At 53.7% G+C, this 18,871-nt stretch overlaps 2 protein-coding genes across 4 annotated transcripts; both read left to right on the forward strand.

Annotated features, from left to right (window-relative positions):
• Nucleotides 1-199: 199 nt before the first annotated feature.
• USF2 (upstream transcription factor 2, c-fos interacting) lies at nucleotides 200-10,008 on the forward strand. 2 transcript variants are annotated; one of them, XM_032170487.2, is made up of 6 exons: nucleotides 348-576; nucleotides 697-784; nucleotides 1,274-1,332; nucleotides 8,879-8,973; nucleotides 9,127-9,255; nucleotides 9,348-10,008. In XM_032170487.2, the coding sequence occupies exons 1-6, from the start codon at nucleotides 363-365 to the stop codon at nucleotides 9,435-9,437; spliced, it is 675 nt and encodes a 224-aa protein (XP_032026378.1). In that variant the 5' UTR covers nucleotides 348-362; the 3' UTR covers nucleotides 9,438-10,008. The 2 variants fall into 2 exon arrangements, with proteins under 2 accessions (XP_032026377.1, XP_032026378.1); XM_032170486.2 differs by having other exon boundaries at nucleotides 200-576; nucleotides 9,127-10,008.
• A 2,588-nt stretch (nucleotides 10,009-12,596) lies between these two features.
• Nucleotides 12,597-15,586, forward strand: HAMP (hepcidin antimicrobial peptide). 2 transcript variants are annotated; one of them, XM_032170490.2, is made up of 3 exons: nucleotides 12,604-12,877; nucleotides 15,228-15,290; nucleotides 15,381-15,586. In XM_032170490.2, exons 1-3 carry the CDS (start codon nucleotides 12,788-12,790, stop codon nucleotides 15,483-15,485), a joined length of 258 nt encoding a protein of 85 aa, XP_032026381.1. In that variant the 5' UTR covers nucleotides 12,604-12,787; the 3' UTR covers nucleotides 15,486-15,586. The 2 variants fall into 2 exon arrangements, with proteins under 2 accessions (XP_032026380.1, XP_032026381.1); XM_032170489.2 differs by having other exon boundaries at nucleotides 12,597-12,877; nucleotides 15,228-15,586.
• Nucleotides 15,587-18,871: the final 3,285 nt, after the last annotated feature.

Consider the following 18,871-nt stretch of genomic DNA (forward strand, 5'->3'; position numbering starts at 1 on the left):
GGGGGGGGGGGCGAGGGAGTGGAGAGGGGACACTGGCTCTGCTCTTGGGGAGCCCTGGGGGTGGGGCAGGTGTCGTCCAGCGGATGCTGCCTTCAGGCCTCAGGCTGCATGGGGTCAGATCCCTGTTGTGCACCGTGGAACCTGGGGACAGTGCTCTTGGAATTTTTTTTTTTTCTCGCAAAATGGCAATGATGTGTCTAAGAGGAAAGTTTCTTAGAGTGCAAAACGGATTGGTTCAGCAAATGATCGCTGACCTCCTGCCATGTTCCAGGGCTGTTTGAGACACAGGACAGAATGCTACACGCAGAAGGAGTCCTCACTCCTGTTAATTGCAGAGAATGCAGTAAACCGCAAGCACAGCAATGAGGAGAAGGGATGGAGGAACAGAGAAAGCTAAGGGTAGCCTCTGCTCTCCTACTCCCCAGGCTGTGATCCAAAATCCCTTCAGCAATGGTGGCAGTCCGGCGGCCGAGGCTGTCAGCGGGGAGGCACGATTTGCCTATTTCCCAGCGTCCAGTGTGGGAGATACTACGGCTGTGTCCGTACAGACCACAGACCAGAGCTTGCAGGCTGGAGGTGAGGAGAAGAAGTCAGGTTGGCAGGTGGGGGAGGCAACGGGCCCAGCAGGGAGGGAAGCCCCCCCAACCAGTTCTGACTTCACCCTGTCTTGCCACTGACCCCCCACTCTCCCTGCAGGCCAGTTCTACGTCATGATGACGCCCCAGGATGTGCTTCAGACAGGAACACAGAGGACGATCGCCCCCCGGACACACCCTTACTCTCCGTATGTGCAGGGGACACTAGGAGGGCCTGGCATTTTTTTTTTTTCTCCCTCCGGTTCACCCATTCTCTGCCTCACCTCTCGATACTGGACTACAGGCCCCCCACTACCCCGGCTAATTTTTTAGACGGGGTTTCACCATGGTCTCGATCTCCTGACCTCGTGATCCGCCCGCCTCGGCCTCCCAAAGTGCTGGGATTACAAGCGTGAGCCACCGCGCCCGGCCTGAGGGCCTGGCATTGAAATGGAAGGAAGAGAGGGGTTTCTGGAGTAGAAGCTGGGCAGTTAGCATGAAGTGGGCACATGGTGTAATTTTTTTTTTTTTTTTCTTTGCTTGTTTCTGCTTCTCTAGTGCACATAAAATATCATGTCTTTTGTTTTTGCACATGGATTTACCCTGCAAAGATAATTTTTAAGTCTAATACTTAGTAGATGCTTGGGCAAACAGATCTGCGATAGTACATGCCCCCATTTTTTTTCCTCTTCTTCTAGAAAAATTGATGGAACCAGAACACCCCGAGATGAGAGGAGAAGAGCCCAGCACAACGAAGGTGAGGACAAGGTGTGGCTCCGGGTCCCCCCGACCACCACCCTCACAGGCTCAGCCAGCCCTGGGGTGTGGAGTGACAGAGAGGGAAGCCACTCCTGGGCAGGCCACAAGTGCTCCAGAGGGCTTTGCTGGACGCTGTAAAGGTAGAAAGTGAGCAACGAGGGGAGAGTACAGTGTCAGAAGTAGAGGGACAGGGAGTGTGAATTGGAACTGGCCATTTGTTGACCCAGCTGGTGATCTCGAATTCATGGCCCACATCTAAGATGGTGGACTTCACATTCCCATACGGATTGCCTGCCTACTTGAAAAATGGGGCTGACCGGGCTCACCTGGGCTGACCTTTCCACGTGGCAGCTGTCATGCTCACATCCCTCACTCCCATGCCTGCCTGGCCTCCAGAAGTAGGTCTGTTCCCCCAGGGAGCACATCTCAGGGCGAAACTGCATGAAGCTCTGCCTCTGGCTGCCTAAGGCTGGAGCATCCTGCCCTTTCCAGAAACACCAAGTCTCACCTCAGGTCATTTGGCCTTCAGCACTGTCCCACCCCGCCTGTCAGTAGCCACTGCAGTGGGCACAGCAGTGTGCAAGTGCCAGGAGAGTGCTTACACCCAAACAACCATCATTCAATAAATATTTACTGCCCGTGGGTTCTGGGCCGAGCGGCACAGGCCCTGTGCCAGGTCTGGAGTCTGGCCTGGAGTGTCAGGGAGGCTCAAAGGCCTGAGGGCTCACATCTCATGGGTCTTATGGGACATTGATGGGGGGGTGGGCTGGGGTGAGGCTTCCCTAGGGAGAGGGGAGTGTGGGTCAGATTACTTTGTGGGGTGCTGGTTTGGTTGTGGAAGAAGTTCTATTTGGAATGCCTCAGGAGGGAAGATCGGGAAGGCCTTGAATGCCCGAGTGAGGCGCTGAATGCTGAGTCCTAAAGGTGGTGATGGGGCTGGGGTCTGTGGCCCGGGTAGTTGTGTTCTGAGTAGCTCCTCTCTTGAGTTCAGGCGTTCATTCAGCATGTGCATACTACAGCCAGCCCCCATTTTGCGTCCTCAGACATGGCAATGCAGCAGATAATAGGACAGACGAGGTCTCAGTTCTCTGTGCGCGTTCTGGTGGGAGAGATGGGAGTCACACACAGCCGCATCAGGCAGTGCAGGTAGTCACAGGCAGGAGAGGAAAGCTGGGGAAGGAGGTGGCGGGTGATGGCGGCATGGCAGTGTGCTCTGGAGGGCTCTCCGGGAGGTGACATTGAAGCAGAGCCCTGAAGGGACCTGAGGGAAGGGGCCTGTTGAGAACCTCAGGAGAGTCCCAGGCAGAGGGAAGAGCTAGGACACAGGCCAGGCCCTGAGCCAGGGCCGCTGTGGTGTGTCTGCAGAAGAGCAGAATTCAGGAAAGGAAAGAGGAAGTTGGCGCAGTGGAGGGGGCTGCCCAGGCCAGATGGTGGAGGACCTTGGAAGAAGTCCCCAGTGTGGCTGTCTGGGCTCCTGTGGTTTTATTCCAGGGTGATGAGAAGCCAGCGTAGGGGTTTGGGTGTGGAGGCTATTGGCAAGAGTGGTGGGAAGAGGCTGGGAGGTAGGAGACTATATGAGTGTCAGGCCTAAGATAGGGCAGGGGTTGGGGGAAATGTGGGGAGGACTCCAAGGCTGGAGAATAAGGGTTTCGTGCTGAACTCCCCTCCATGCTTGGAAGGGAAGGGGTGCATCTGAGCTTGGTTTTGAGATGCAGTGAGTTTGAGGGGCCCCCAGAGCAGCCCCAGCCACTGTGGTGGGGCATCAGGGTGGTTCTTAATCTCCGTACCTGTCTTCCCTCTGTGAAATGCTGGAAGCATAGCCACCCCCAGCACCTGGTGGGGATGCAGTGAGTCGTGGTGGCCACACAGTAAGGCTGAAGAGAGAACTCAGGACCCTCCCATCCCACTCTCACCCCCGCCTCTCCCTCAGTTAATCTGACTCCAGGCAGCCTTGAGACTTTCTCACCCTGTGAAGCAGTCTTCGTCACCTGCCCACTTCTCCAGCTCCGTCCTGTCTCTGCTTTCCTGACTTGCAGAGCATCTGCCCCCATCTGCTCATCCTCCCAGTACCTTTGGCCATCTGGTTCATGGCTCTACCAAAACAGCTCCACTTCCAGTCACCCATGGTGACCCCATTGCCACATCCACTGGCCTCCTTTGCTGTCTGGGCTCCAAGCGTCTGATGCTGCCTGTCCCTCTGGAATCTTCCTTTCTCCTCCATCCTCTCTGATTCTCCTGTGATCTTTGCCTCTCCTGCCCCACTGTTAACAGTGAAATTTCCAGGGTCCCAGTTCCAAGTGAGTAGATGGGGGTACCGGGGAATCTGTGTTTTCCATCAGCTCTTCAGGTGATTGTCATAGTGGACAAGTTTGAGAAACTGCTTTGGCTGCGAGTGTTTCTTTTTTTTTTTGAGAAGGGGGTCTCACTCTGTCACCCAGGCTGGAGTACAGTGGCACAATCACAGCTCACTGCAGCCTTGACCTCCCAGGCTCAAGCGATCCTCACACCTCAGGCTTCTGAGTGGCTGGGACCACAGGCAGGCGCCATCACATGGGTTAATTTTTTTTTTTTTCTGTAGAGTGGAGGTCTTGCTATGCTGCCCAGGCTCATCTTGAACTTCTGGCCTCAGGCAGTCCTCCGGCCTCAGGCCTGAGCTGCCACACCCAGTCTTGCTGGTGTTTCATAAGGTCTGGCCCCTCCCGTCGGCCTCAGGTGTATGATGTGTGAGGCCCAGCAACGGGCTCGGAAGCTCTTGATCAGTATCCCCCAAACTCTGTTCCCACTTGTAGGTGTTCCTCTTTTTTCTTTGCTGCAGAAGAGTGCGTGACTCACAAAAAGTTGAGGACTGTTCCTTGATGTCCTCCCAGGCTTCGCCCACCACCTGGCTCCTGGTAATGCAAGGAACTGTGTTTCCATCCATTCCATTCCTCTCACTGCAACTCCAGCCCTACATTTTGAACTACCTATTCAAGATTTCCATCTCTGTACATCCCTGTAATGCCTCAAACTCAACTCACCCAAAACAGAATGTGCCATCTTCCCTCTCCAAAGGCTCTCATGCAACCTTCTTCTTTGCAGAGCAGCAAAAGCTACCCCTGTCACAGCTGCCCAAGCCAGAAACTAAGACCAGAGCCGCTTTCAACTCTGCCCTCTTCTTCCCTTATGGCCACAAACCCCAAGTTTCTGTTATGTGGTGAATTTCAGATCCGCTTCTCTCACTTCTTTTTCCCTCCTTCCCACCACTTCTTGGTACTGCAGGAGCTTATCCCAGAGTCACAAACTCAAATGCCTGCAGGGGCCTGAGGGAGGCAGGTGCACTTGGCATGTCAGGAAGGGGCGTGTGGCTGGGTGTGGTGGCCCACACCTGGAATCCCAGCACTTTGGGGATTACATTTTGGCCAAGACGGGCGGATCACTTGAGCCCAGGAGTTTGAGACCATCCTAGGCAATATGGCAAAACCCTGTCTCTACCAAAAAAATTAAAAATTAGCCAGGCCTGGTGGTACATGCCTGTAACAGTCCCAGCTACTTGGCAACCTGTGGTGGAAAGATGGCTTGAGCCCGGGAGATGGAGGTTGCAGTGAGCTGAGATTATCCTCCAGCCTGAGCAACAGACCCAGACCCTGTCTCAGAAAAAATTAGGAAAGGTTGTGGGGGGCCCTCAGTGATCTGGGGCATGTGTGTCCTGCCTGAAGGGTGGCCCTTGCCCAGTGCCTTCCCCTTGCTGCCCTGTCAGAATCTAGGGCCACTGTTGCCAGAAACTGTGAGAAGCTAGAAATCGAGACTTCTACGTGAAATCTGATTTTTAGGTGCCAGATTGGATTGCTTTTTCCGTTTCATTGATTTCTACTCTTAATGTTACTAATTCATGCTTCTACTCACTTTGTTTTTTTTTGTTTGTTTGTTGTTTTGTTTTGAGACGGAATCTCGCTCTGTCACAGTGGTGCGATCTCAGCTTACTGCAACCTCTGCCTCCCTGGTTCAAGTGATTCTCCTGCCTCAGTCTCCCAAGTAGCTGGGACTACAGGTGCCCGCTGCCACACCTAGCTAGTTTTTGTATTTTTAGTAGAGACGGGGTTTCACCATGTTGGCTAGGCTGGTCTCAAACTCCTGGCCTCAGGTTATCCACCTGCCTCGGCCTCCCAAAGTGCTGGGATTACAGGAGTGAGCCACTGCACCCGGCCCCTTCTACTCACTTTGGATTCAATTTGCTAGGTTTTGTGCTTTAGCTACCCCGGCACACCCCAACCCCAGCTTTTTAAGGTAATTCTTTTTTTTCTTTTTTTTTTTTCAATTTTCTACTAAAATCTTTATTTTACAGGATTTATGTTTCACAGCAGGGATTGAGATGATTCTTAACCTTTCTCTTTGCTTAACAGCATTTAGAGTTGCCAGTTCACTCCAGCATCACTTTAGCTACATCCCACTAGGATATGTTGTGTTTTTGTTATCATTCAGTTTAAAGTATTTTCCAATTTTCCTTGTGATTTCTTCTTTGACCTTTCTGTTATTTGGAGGCAGGTTGCTTAATTTCCAAATATTTGTGGGTTTTCCAGATATCTTTTTGTTATTGATTTTTAATTTAGTTCTGTTATGGTCAGAGAACATACTCTGTATGTTCAGTTCCTTGAAATTCGATGAGACTTACCCGATGGGCCCGAATGTGTCCTAGCTTGGCGGAAGCTTCTGGGGCATTGACGAGGACAGGTGTCTGCTGCTGTCAGGCAGAATGTCCCCCCAGGTCAGTGAGGTCAGGCTGGTTAAGTGTTCAGGCTTTCTATTCTGATTTTTTGTTGTTGTTTACTTGTTCCACCAATCAATGAGAAGGATGTCCATGTCTCTCACTATATTTGTGGATTGTCCATTTCTTCCTTCAGTCCTGGCAGGTTTCACTTCTGAGTTTTCCCTTTTTTTTTTTTTTTTTTTTTGAGACAGGGTCTCGCTCTGTCACCCAGGCTGGAGTGCAATGATGCGGTCTCGGCTCACTACAACCTCCACCTCTTGGGTTCAAGCAATTCTCATGCCTCAGCCTCCCAAGTTGCTGGGATTATAGGCACGCACCACTATGCCTGGCTAATTTTTGCATTTTTAGTAGAGCCAGGGTTTCGCCATGTTGGCCAGGCTGGTCTCAAACTCCTGGCCTGATGTGATCCGCCCTCCCAAAGTGCTGGGATTACAGGCATGACCCACCCCACCCAGCCTCTGAATTTTAAGTGTCCAATGGAGTAACTGAAGTGCTGCTGTGGAATGAACGTGGCCTTGGTCCTAATGGGTCTTCCTGTATTTCAAATGTGCCATGATGGTCTTCTGAAGCCACAGGCTGGACAGCATCACCACCTGCTAAAGTCAGGGCCTAGATTCAAGGGCCTGGGCCTCTAGAGGAGGAGGAGATGCGGTCCTGACCTGCGAGCAGAGCACGCAAGGCCTTGACAACCAATCTTTACAACCTCTTCCCACTCCTGCATACCCTGAAATGGTTTTCAGGCCACCATTTCTGGGATCTTCCCACCTGCCTGCCTTAGAGTCCTTCTCTCAGGAACCAGCCCGAATGTTTCCTGGATCTCTGAGGATTCATCCCACCCCCATTCCCATGCAGAGGCCATGGCTCGGCGCCTGTCATTCCCGAGGCACTTTGTACCATCTTCAGTGATGACACGAATGCAATGGGGTTAGTGCCACCTGCCCACAGTGGTGCTGCGAGTGCCAATGGGGCGCACCAGGGCTGCTTCCACCCTGGACCTCAGCCTGGCAGAGGGCCTGGCACATAGTAGGGCGGGGATTAGGTGTGTAAGAAGTAAACGCACGCTGGAGAGGATGTAGCTGCAGCCGGCGCCCAGCTCTCGAGAGGACCTCTGGAGGGCAGAGGCTGAAATGAGGCCTTCTGCCGAGTTCCTCCACGGACCCCTGGGCAAGGAGCGCTCTGCTGGGGACTGCGCCAGCGGTGCCTCCAGGCCCGGACTCTCAGCTTCTCTGCTGCTTTTGGCCAGAGTTCCCAAAGGCGGGTGTGGTTGTCTTTGGTGGGAGGGTTCAGCGCACCGTGATAGTAATAGGAGAGCAAGCACTCACTGAGCCCAGTGCAGGGCCTGGACAGTGCTCCATAGCGAGCACTGATCTTGGGGTTTGGGTTTTGGAGGAAAGAGGGGGCACAAGGATGGAAGGGGCCAGGGAAGAGTGGTCACGGTGGGAGAAGGAGAGTCCACGTCCATCAGAGGGTTTGTCACTCGGGCCTGAGTGGGAGGCACTGGAGGCAGGGAGAGGCCAGTCAGCAGCACCTGGCCATGGCCCAGAAAAGCCAGAGGGGTTTGCTGGTGGGTGGGCCCCAGCCTTTTCAAGGGAACGGCAGGGCTGGGGAGCTGCCGATCTCGGGGTATGAGGGTAACGGGCAGGCTGTGGCCCACCCCTCCTTCTGAGGCTCACTGGACCCCTGACCGGTTTCTCATCACCATTATCCAAGGCTTTGAAAAGACCCCCTGGCCTTCCTGCCACATCTGCCCTAGCTATAGGCTTCGTTCCCCTCCACAAATGGTGCAGACAGCATGAGCCACCCTGGCAGGGGGCTGGGGGTCCGCGGGGTGGGAGTTGGGGGTAGCTGAGCGTTCTTTCCTGTCCCCACGGTGCCTGGTGCTGGGGCTTGGCAGGCAGTGAAGGGTTGGGACAGCCTGGCTTTAGCCGGCCCTGAGTCAGGGGTCTCAGGCTCCGCAGCACACAGACCCCAGGCAGGTATCAGGACGGGATGTGGCCAGAGAAAGGCATGTGCTCTGTCTGGGGGCAGCTGCCACCCAGCTGACACAGTTGGCGTGAGATTGTGGAGTTTTATGGAGTAAAATCACAAATCTGGGTTTTTTAAGTAAAGTCTTCTATGAGTTGCCATCTCTGGCCTTCAACATAGGGTTTGGGTCTTTCGTGGGTGAGCTGGTGCTTTGTGGGCCAGGCCCTGGGTGCCGCAAGTACCAGTTGGGATCTGCCGTTGCCCTGTGGAAGGATTTTAAACAGGGGTGAAATGTGGTCAGACTTGGATTTAGAGATGAGGAAAAAAAAACAAAATCATGGTGCCCAGAGTCTCTGGGGAGACGGGAGAATGCAGTGCAGGGGCCGCAGGAGCCAGAGAAGGGCACTGGTCCTGCGAAGAGTGGCTCTGCCCATCCCTGCCTCCCAGTATGTGCCCACTGTGACCAGAGCTCCATTTCTCAAAAGAAGCCAGTGACGCCAATTACCATGAGAAATTTCCTTATTTTTAACTGTCGATTAAAATTTATACAAGTATGGCGGAGCAGGCCTGCAAAATAATCTCCAAGTGCCTGGCCTTTGACGCCCATCCTAAAAGCATGTGTGGCACTGGAGGGCCCATGTTTCTTTGTTCCTCTTGAGAAGCTGGGGTGGGGGCCAGCTGGGCTCAGGGTGCGGCCCCTCACTTCCCAGGGCTGTGGTCTTGGTGGGGCCTGCACTGTGCCTGGGTGTCCTCAGGCTGAGCCTCTGCCCTGTGAGGACGGCCTCTCGGGCACGAGCCATCAGCAAAGGCGTGGCTGTGACTCTGTTTTCCGCAGTGGAGCGGAGGCGGAGGGACAAGATCAACAACTGGATCGTCCAGCTTTCGAAAATCATTCCAGACTGTAACGCAGACAACAGCAAGACGGGAGCGGTGAGCACCCTGGACCCTCAGTGGCTGCGGTGGGCCTGGCCCCCAACCCTTGCATGCAGAAAGTCCAACAGCCATGGGGCTTGGGAGTCATCCCTGGGGTGGAGGCTGGTGGGCGGTGCCCGCCCTAAGGCTCCTGGTCCCCTCGCCCCCCAGAGTAAAGGAGGGATCCTGTCCAAGGCCTGCGATTACATCCGGGAGTTGCGCCAGACCAACCAGCGCATGCAGGAGACCTTCAAAGAGGCCGAGCGGCTGCAGATGGACAACGAGCTCCTGAGGCAGCAGGTGGGTGCGGGGCTTGGAGCGGGTCAGGGCCCAGGAGCCCCAGATGCAAGGCACTGGCCCTCAGCTCCCTTGTCCTCCGTCGTGTCCGCCAGATCGAGGAGCTGAAGAATGAGAACGCCCTGCTTCGAGCCCAGCTGCAGCAGCACAACCTGGAGATGGTGGGCGAGGGCACCCGGCAGTGACGCCCGCCACCACCGCGCAGCCGCCGCCGCCCATGCCGGCCTCTGCTGCCCCCTTCCCCAGCCCTTAGCACAGAGAGGGACACATGCCCCTCCCCCAGCTGCGTTTTTTTATAGTAGATTTTTAACAAAAAACGGGGAGAAATAATGCATTTCCGTGGATACAGTGCCCACCGCCCTCCTCCACTTGGAAACGGTATCCTCCCTCCCCATCCGTCTGTCTGTCGCCCTTCTCCCAGCCCTCACTAAGCCCCAGCACTTCTAGTGGTCTCACCTGGAGGCAAGAGGGAGGGGACAGAGGCCCTGCCATGTCCCGCTGCCTCCTGCTCTCTGGAGGTACTGAGACAGGGTGCTGATGGGAAGGAGGGGAGCCTTTGGGGGGCCACCCGGGGCCTGGACCTATGCAGGGAGGCCACGTCCCACCCCACCTCGTTTCTGGGTCCCTGCTCCCCTTTGGGTGTGTGTGTGTGTGTGTTTTAATTTTCTTTATGGAAAAATTGACAAAAAAAAAAAATAGAGAGAGAGAGAGGTATTTAACTGCAATAAACTGGCCCCATGTGGCCCCCGCCTTGTCTGCTTGTGTGTCTGTCCATCTCAGGAGTGGGGAGGGGGCCTGGGGTCTGCAGAGCTCCACGAGGCATGGTTCCGCTGTTGTGCACATGGCTGTGCACGGTCCCTGCCAGCTGCACCACCCAGTACCCAGTGGTTGGTTGGATGGATGGAGGAATTAAGGAATGAATGTCCCCTTTGAGGCCCTAGGCATGCATGAGGGTGTGGGGAGCTGGGGGAGCTGGGGTCAAGGACATGTCCCATGTTGGAGGAGAGGTGGGGGTCTCCGTGTCAACAGTTCCTGAAAACACAACCAGCCCCTGGCCCTGCCCTGCTGGGCTGAAGGCCTCCCCTCTGCACCAGCCAATAGTGGGGCCTGGCCTTGAGCCCCTCACCCCCAGGGAGGGCAGATGGCCAGAGCGCCAAGCTTGGCCCGTCAGCCTGTCGCCTTGCACCGAGGCTCTGGCGCCTGTGCTGTGACCCCTGCCCCTGCTGATGATGAAACGTGTCCTCGGCTGAGATGCAGCGATGCCTGGTAGGGCTGGGGGCTGCTGCCGTGTCTTCCCCAGGTGAGCACACCCCTATTCACTGGGCCCTGCTTCAGCCTGCAGCCCCATTCAACTCCATCCACTCCCAAGAGCTGGGCCTGCCACTCTGCTCACCTTGTGGAGCTCCATGCTCTGCCTTTCCTCCCCAATTCCCCCCATCCCCGCACTCGTCTCTTCCCTCAAGAGCCCTGTCTCCTTTTCCTAGCTATTCCCATCTGAGGCCCTCTTTATTCATTTAGTTTTTAGAGACAGGGTTTCACTCTGTCACCCAGGCTAGGGTGCAGTGGCGCACAATCACGGCTCACCGCAGCCTTGACCAACTACAGGTGCGTAGCACCACAGCCAAGTTTTTGTAGAGATGGGGTCTCGCTTTGTTACCCAGGCTGTGACAAGAGCAGCCTCCCATGTGGTGTGGATGAGGAGGCAGATGGCAGGGCCTGTCCATTTCTGTGCTTGAGTGGGCCTTGGCAGTGGTTCAGCAACCAGGAAGCAGTGTTCATTCCTCGACAGCAACATCCCCAGGCTCTGGTGACTGGGCTGACACTGGATGGCCCTGGGATGAAAGAGGCAAAGTGGCAAAATGTCCAAGGGCCCATCTGGAACCAAGGTTTGTCGATCCCCTGGGCCGTGTGCACCCTGAGCTGGGCCTGGTAGTGGAAAGGAATGAAGGCACTGCAGTCAGGCAGCCTGGGTTCATCCCCCAGCCAGTGGTGTCCTAAGGAACCGGCTCCCCAAAAACATCCCTGGCTTGTAATGCTTGCCAATTTCTGGGTGTCAACACTCCCACTGCTGCTGATTTCAGGGTACCAGCATGATGCCACTGAATGCAGAGTTTCGAGATGTGCACGGTCTGCTCTGTTGAGCCAGGTCTAGCGTGCCGCTGTGCCCTGCTGTGTTTTAGGGGAGATGAGGAAGCCTGGTGGGTAAGAGCAAAGGCCCTGGAGTCAGGCTGTCCAGGCTAGAATCCCAGCTCTGCCTCTGGCTGAGCAAGCTTGGGCCATGCCCTGATCTCTGCCTTCAGTGCCTTTTCTGTAAAGTGAAGGAAATGAGTGTCCGACGGGGAGGAGGCTCCTAAAAGGGAGCAGGGTCTGGGGAGCCCAGGCCTCTGGGGTTGGGTGACTGAGAAGGCAGCCCCTGAATACAGAGCAGAGCTGAAGGTGGGGCAGTAAGTGCTGCTGAGAGAACAGGCAGCACAGGCTGAGTTGGTGCAGAAGTGAGTCAACATATGTGCCATCGTATAAAATGTACTCATCAGACAGCAGATGTTAGCTATTACTATTACCGCTATTTTATGTTTTATAGACAGGGTCTCACTCTGTCACCCAGGCTGGAGTGCAGTCACACAATCATAGCTCACTGCAGCCTCAGCCTCGGGCTTAAGCCATCTGCCTCAGCCTCCCAAGTAGCTGGGACTACAGATGTGCGCCACCACGCTTGGCTAAATTTGTTTAAAATTTTTTTTGTAGAGATGGGGTCTCCCTATGTTGCCCAGGCTAGTCTTGAACTTCTGGGCTCAAGCGATCCTCCTGCCTCGGCCTCCCAAATTGCTGGGATTACAGGCATAAGCCACTGTGCTGGGCCATATTACTGCTGTCATTTATGGCTAAAAGTTTGCTCAAACATTTTCCAGTTACCAGAGCCACATCTCAAGGGTCTGACACTGGGAAAACACTGCGTGCAGATCAGGGGCACATGCTGATGCATGCCCTGCTCAGGGCTATCCAGTGTTCCCTGCCAGAACCTATGCATGTGTGGTGAGAACTTAAAGCAATGGATGCTTCCCCCAACACGCCAGACACTCCTGAGGAGGCTGGTGGCTGCTGGCCATGCCCTGTGTGCATGTAGGCGATGGGGAAGTGAGTGGAGGAGAGCGGAACCTTGATTCTGCTCATCAAACTGCTTAACCGCTGAAGCAAAAGGGGGAACTTTTTCCTGATCAGCAGAATGACATCATGATGGGGAAAGGGCTCCCCAGATGGCTGGCGAGCAGTGTGTGTCTGTGACCCCGTCTGCCCCACCCCCTGAACACACCTCTGCCGGCTGAGGGTGACACAACCCTGTTCCCTGTCGCTCTGTTCCCGCTTATCTCTCCCGCCTTTTCGGCGCCACCACCTTCTTGGAAATGAGACAGAGCAAAGGGGAGGGGGCTCAGACCACCACCTCCCCTGGCAGGCCCCATAAAAGCGACTGTCACTCGGTCCCAGACACCAGAGGAAGCTCAAGACCCAGCAGTGGGACAGCCAGACAGACGGCACGATGGCACTGAGCTCCCAGATCTGGGCCGCTTGCCTCCTCCTCCTCCTCCTCCTCGCCAGCCTGACCAGTGGCTCCGTTTTCCCACAACAGGTGAGAGCCCAGTGGCCTGGGTCCTTAGCAGGGCAGCAGGGATGGGAGAGCCAGGCCCCAGCCTAGGGCACTGGAGACACCCGAGCACTGAGCAGAGCTCAGGACGGCTCAGGAGGACTAGCAGCTGAACAGGAACCAGGTCAGGCACAGTGGCTCATGCCTGTAATCCCAGCACTTTGGGAGGCTGAGGCAGGCGGACCACTTGAGGTCAGTTTGAGACCAGCCTGGCCAACATGGTAAAACCCCATGTCTACTAAAAATACAAAAGTTAGCCAGACTTGGTGGCAGGTGCCTGTAATCCCAGCTACTCGGGAGACTCAGGCAGGAGAATTGCTTGAACCCGCCAGGTGGAGGTTGCACAGTGAGCTAAGATTGCACCACTTCACTCCAGCCTGGCAACAGAGCAAGACTCCATCTCCAGAAAAGAACAGAAATCAATGAAGCACCAAGTGACAGGGACTGGAAGGTCCTAATTCCATGGGTATTTAGAAGCCTCTACGCTGTGTGGAGTCTTGTTCTAGACAGTGGGGACGAGGCCGTGAACAAGGTAGATGAGAGAGGAGACCTCTCCATCCTGGTCAGGGAATTCGTTAAAGACTGATGAAAACATGAACAAATAATTGTGTCTAGTACATGCTATTCGTGAATCTCATAACAGATGGTGGTAGAGTGACCGTGACCCATTCGCCACACAGTAGAGTCACTTTTTTGGTTTGTTTTTTAGCGACAGGGTCGTCCTCTGTTGCAGAGGCTGGAGTGCAGTGGTGCAGTCATAGCTCACTGCAGCCTCAACCTCCCGTGCTCAAGCAATCTTCCCACCTCAGCTTCCCAAGTAGCTGGGACAGCAGGCACATGCCACGGGTGCGGGGACCACAGGCACGGTCAAGGGGCTGGCAGTCAAGCAAGTGTTTCATGAGAAAGTGACAGTTGACCTTTGTCTTGGAGGGTGAGAGATGGAGTCAGCAAAGACCTAAGGAGAGGACAAGATGGCATAGCCCAGGGTCAGGCTGAACAAGAGGAGACGGCGGGACTTGGGGATAAGGCTGAGGGGTGGGCAGTCCCAAAGTCTTGTGGGCAACCATACAGACACTGATTTTTCCTTGGAATAAAGAGGAAGCCCCCCACAAACTTTTTTTTTTTTTTTTCCTGAGACAGGATCTCGCTCTGTCATTCAGGCTGGCGTGCGGTGGCATCATCTGGGCTTACTGCAACCTCCGTCTCCCAGGTTCAAGCAATTCTCCTGCCTCAGCTTCCCGAGTAGCTGGGATTACAGGTGCCTGCCACCATGCCCAGCTAATTTTTGTACTTTTAGTAGAGACAGAGTTTCACCATGTTGGCCAGACTGGTCTTGAACTCCTGACCTCAGGTGATCCTCCCATCTTGGCTTCCCAAAGTGCTAGGATTACAGGCATGAGCCACTGCGCCCAGCCTCCTATAGGCTTTTAAAATGGAGAAAACCACAATCTCACTGGCCATGTTTTAAAAAACTTTGCCAGTCTGGCACCATGGCTCACACCTGTAATCCCAGAGTTTTGGGAGGCCAAGGTGGGAAGATCAGTTGAGCCCAGGAGTTCGAGACCAGCTTGGGCAACACAACCAGACCCCATCTCTACGAAAAATTAAAAAATTAGCCGGGTGTGGTGGCGTGCACCTGCTGTCCCAGCTACTCGGGAAGTTGAGGTAGGAGCATCGCTTGAGCACAGGAGGTCAAGGCTGCAGGGAGCTATGACTGTGCCACTGCACTCCAGCCTGGGCAACAGAGGGAGACTCTGTCTAAAAAACAAACAGGAGATCGAGACCACGGTGAAACCCCATCTCTACTAAAAATACAAAAAATTAGCCGGGCATGGTGGCGGGCGCCTGTAGTCCCAGCTACTCGGAGAGGCTGAGGCAGGAGAATGGCATGAACCCGGGAGGCGGAGCTTGCAGTGAGCCGTGATTGCGCCACTGCACTCCAGCCTGGGCGACAGAGCAAGACTCCATCTCAAACAAACAAACAAACAAAACAAACAAACAAACAAAAAAAGTGACTCTGCTGTGTGGCAAATGGATTGAGAGGCAAGAATGCAGGGAGATGTGTTAGGAGGCTGGCACTGCCATCCAGGCAGGGGAAGGTGATGTCCCAAAGAAGAGTAGCAGCCGTGGAAAGAGGAGGAGGCAGATCTGGGAGGATTTTTTTAGGAAAAGCTGCCCATGGGAAGGTGAGCAGAAGCAAGAAAGCAAGGCCCCTCCTAAGAGTCCAGCTGAACTCTGGGTTTAAACCACTTGGAGAGGAGCAGGTTGCCAGGAGCCAGTCTCAGAGGTCCACTGGGCCCCCTGCCATCCTCAACACCCCTTTCTGCTTTCACAGATGGGACAACTTGCAGAGCTGCAAGGACAGCTGGACAGAGCTGGAGCCAGGGCCGGCTGGACGGTGAGCGCAACAGTTATGCCCTTCCCAGCCCCATGCTCCCCTCCCCATGCCCAGGCCGGTTCCCTGCTCACACTCCCTTCCTTCCCACAGCCCATGCTCCAGAGGCGAAGGAGGCGAGACACCCACTTCCCCATCTGCATTTTCTGCTGCGGCTGCTGTCATCGATCAAAGTGTGGGATGTGCTGCAAGACGTAGAACCTTCCTGCCCTGCCCCCGTCCCCTCCCTTCCTTATTTATTCCTGCTGCCCCAGAACACAGGTCTTGGAATAAAATGGCTGGTTCTTTTGTTTTCCAAACCAGAGTGTCTGTTGTCCTTTCTCTCTGCCGAGGGCCTGTGCTAAGAGCTTGGTGGGTCACGTGGGGCTGGTGTGTCCTGGAGGTTGCCAGGAAAGTTGGTGAAGAAAATTTGTTTCTGTTCTCCCCCTTCATGTTGCAATCACAGGGGATGAAAGATAATGTTTCCTCTCCTTGAGATCTTCCTAAAACAGCCGTAGAAATCAGTGCCTATAAGGCAAGCTTGTCCAACCCACGGGCCACATGCAGCCCTGGATGGCTTTGAATGCACCCAACACAAATTTGTAAAGTTTCTTAAGACATTTGACATTTTTCCGCAAATTTTTTTTTTCTTTTTTTTTTTTTTTTTTTTTTGCTCATCAGCTGTCATTAGTGTTAGTGTGTTTTATGTGTGGCCCAAGACAATTCTTCTTCCAGTGTGGCCCAGGGAAGCCAAAACATTGGACACTGCTATAAGGGTTCTCAAAGTAAGATCCAGGGACTCTTTTTGTAGGGCTCCTGGAGGTGGAAACTACTAAGACTTTTTTTTTTTTTTTTTTCCCAGGCTGGAGTGCAGTGGCATGATCTTGGCTCACTGCAACCTCCACCTCCCGGGTTCAAGCGATTCCCCTGCCTCAGCCTCCTGAATAGCTGGGACTACAGGCACGTGCCACCACGCCTGGCTAATTTTTGTATTTTTAGTAGAGGTGGGGTTTTGCCATGTTGTCCAGGCTGGCCTCGAACTCCTGACCTCAAGTGATGCACCCACCTCAGTCTCCCAAAGTGCTGAGATTACACGCGTGAGCCACCACACCCGGCCTACAAAGATGTTTATTTGCCTTTTTCACCCTGGTTCTCTCATGAGTATACAATGGAGTTTCCAGGAGGCTCTGCGACACCCAATGGCATCATCACCAGATGGCTAATGGATTGTGTGCTGCTGTATCTCACGCTTTTAAATGTCCCAGTTTCTAGCCCGGTGCGGTTGCACAGTCCCTGCTACTCGGGAGGCTGAGGCGGGAGGATCATTTAAGACTGGGAGTTCCAGAAGAAGACCTGGTGTCAAAAAAAAAAAAAAGTGGGGCAATGAAAATGAGAGCAATACAGCTTTCAAGAATGGGAGGAGCCAGGGGTGGTGATTCATGCCTACAGCACTTTGGGTGACTGAGGCAGGCAGATCACTTGAGGTCAGGAGTTCAAGACCAGCCTGGCCAACATGGTGAAACACCGTCTCTACAAAAATTAGCCAAGCATGGTGGCATGTGCCTGTAATCCCAGCTAGTCAGGAGGCTAAGTCAGGAGAATCACTTGAACCCTGGAGGTGGAGGTTACAGTGAGCCAAGATAGCACTGCTACACTCCAGCCTGGGCGATGGAGTGAGACCCTGTCTCAAAATAAAAATAAAATAAAATAAAATAAAAGAATGGGCAGGAACTCAGTTCCTTGTGGAGGTGAACTCTATTCCTATATGTTTCATGTACGAAGTGTGCCCATCCTGAGAGAATTCAACTTAAGATGCTCCTATGTAACAATCCCCCATCCCCCATACCTCGCTCATCCGCTACACCTGGATGGCCTCTGAAGGCCATGACCCTCACGCCTTTTGGTCTTAGGACCCCTTTACATTCTGAGAAATTACTGAGGACTCCAAAAAGCTCTTGTTGAAGTGGGCTATATCTCTAGTTGCCTGATGTATTAGAAACTGAAACTGGAAAATATTTTTACTATTTATTTATTTATTTTTGAGACAGGGTCTCACTCTGTCGCCCAGGCTGGAGTTCAGTGGCATGATCTCGGCTCACTGCAACCTCCACCTCCCACTTTCAAGTGGTTCTCCTGCCTCAGCCTCCTGAGTAGCTGGGACTACAGGCGCCCGCCACCATGCCTGGCTTATTTTCATATTTTTAGTAGAGACAGGCTTTCACCGTATTGGCCAAGCTGGTCTTAAACGCCTAACCTCAAGTGATCCACCCGCCTCAGCCACTCAAAATGCTGTGATTACAGGTGTAAGCCACCGAGACTGGCCTGCCCACATTTAATAGAAACAGAGATAGGAGCTGTTATTTCACTGTCTTCTTAGCTCCGAGGAAGCAACAGCTCTCACTTGATGGTAAAGGGCATTGGTCATTCGGCCTCAATGTTGGGTGTGGGCAGGGAGTGGGAACACCCAGTCTTGGCGGGAGAGGGCTCCAAGACACGGCTGCCACACCCAAGGCAGGTAAACCTGACTAGAGCTGCTGATTTTGTCAAGAGAAGGTGGGAATTCCTATTTTTATTCGAGATTTCTTGCTTTCACAGTATTGGCAACTGAGCAAAGGAATTTGTCTTTTTACATCAATATTCTGTGAGCCAAACTAAGCCCAGCTGGGAGCCAGATCAATCTGGGGCACCATCAATGTCTGCCTTCGTTTTGGAATCCATGGAGGCTTGTCCTCTGGGAGGAGAGGTTTCCTGAATGAAGACTGAAGGGGTAGGGAGAGGGGAGTTGTGGTGAGCTTGGCCTCTTATTAGCTGTAACATCTTGCATGCATCTTCTTCGTATCCGGAGCTCCACCTCCTCATCTGTATTTTTTATTTTATTTTTTTAGTCTGGGTCTTGCTCCATAGCCCAGGCTGAAGTGCAGTGGTGTGATCATGGCTCACTGCAGCCTTGACCTCCCGGGCTCAAGCGATCCTCCCACCTCTGCCTCCTGAGTAGCTGGGACCACAGGTGCCTATCACCACGCCCTGCTAAAGTTTTGTATTTTGTGTAGAGATGTGGATCTGGCTGTGTTGCCCAGGCGGGTCTCGAACTCATGGCCTCAAATGATCCTCCCACTTCAGCCTCCCAAAATGCTGGGACTACAGGTGTGAGCCACCATGCCTGGCCTCTCCTTACCTTTAAAAGAACAGAAGCACTGGGTGCGGTGGATCACACCTGTAATCCCAGCACTTTGGGAGGCCAAGGCGGGTGGATTACCTGAAGTCAGGAGTTTGAGACCAGCCTGGCCAACATGGTGAAACCCCGTCTCTACTGAAAATACAAAAATTAGCCAGGCATGTTGGTGCACACCTATAATCTCAGCTACTCGGGAGGCTGAGGCAGGAGAATCGCTTGAACCTGAGAAGCAGAGGTTGCAGTGAGCCAAGATCATGCCACTGCACTCCAGCCTGGGTGACAGAACAAGACTCCATCTCAAAAAAAAAAAAAACCAGAAGCGTCTATACAGGACTTAGCTTATCTGGCTCTAGAGCTGCTCAACCAAGGGGATGAGTGTGAAATTGCTTTGGAAACTGTCCAATGCTTCCTCAATGTAAAGGATTCATAT

This window comes from Hylobates moloch, unplaced genomic scaffold (assembly GCF_009828535.3).
Source record: "Hylobates moloch isolate HMO894 unplaced genomic scaffold, HMol_V3 SCAFFOLD_12, whole genome shotgun sequence".
NCBI lineage: Eukaryota > Metazoa > Chordata > Mammalia > Primates > Hylobatidae > Hylobates > Hylobates moloch.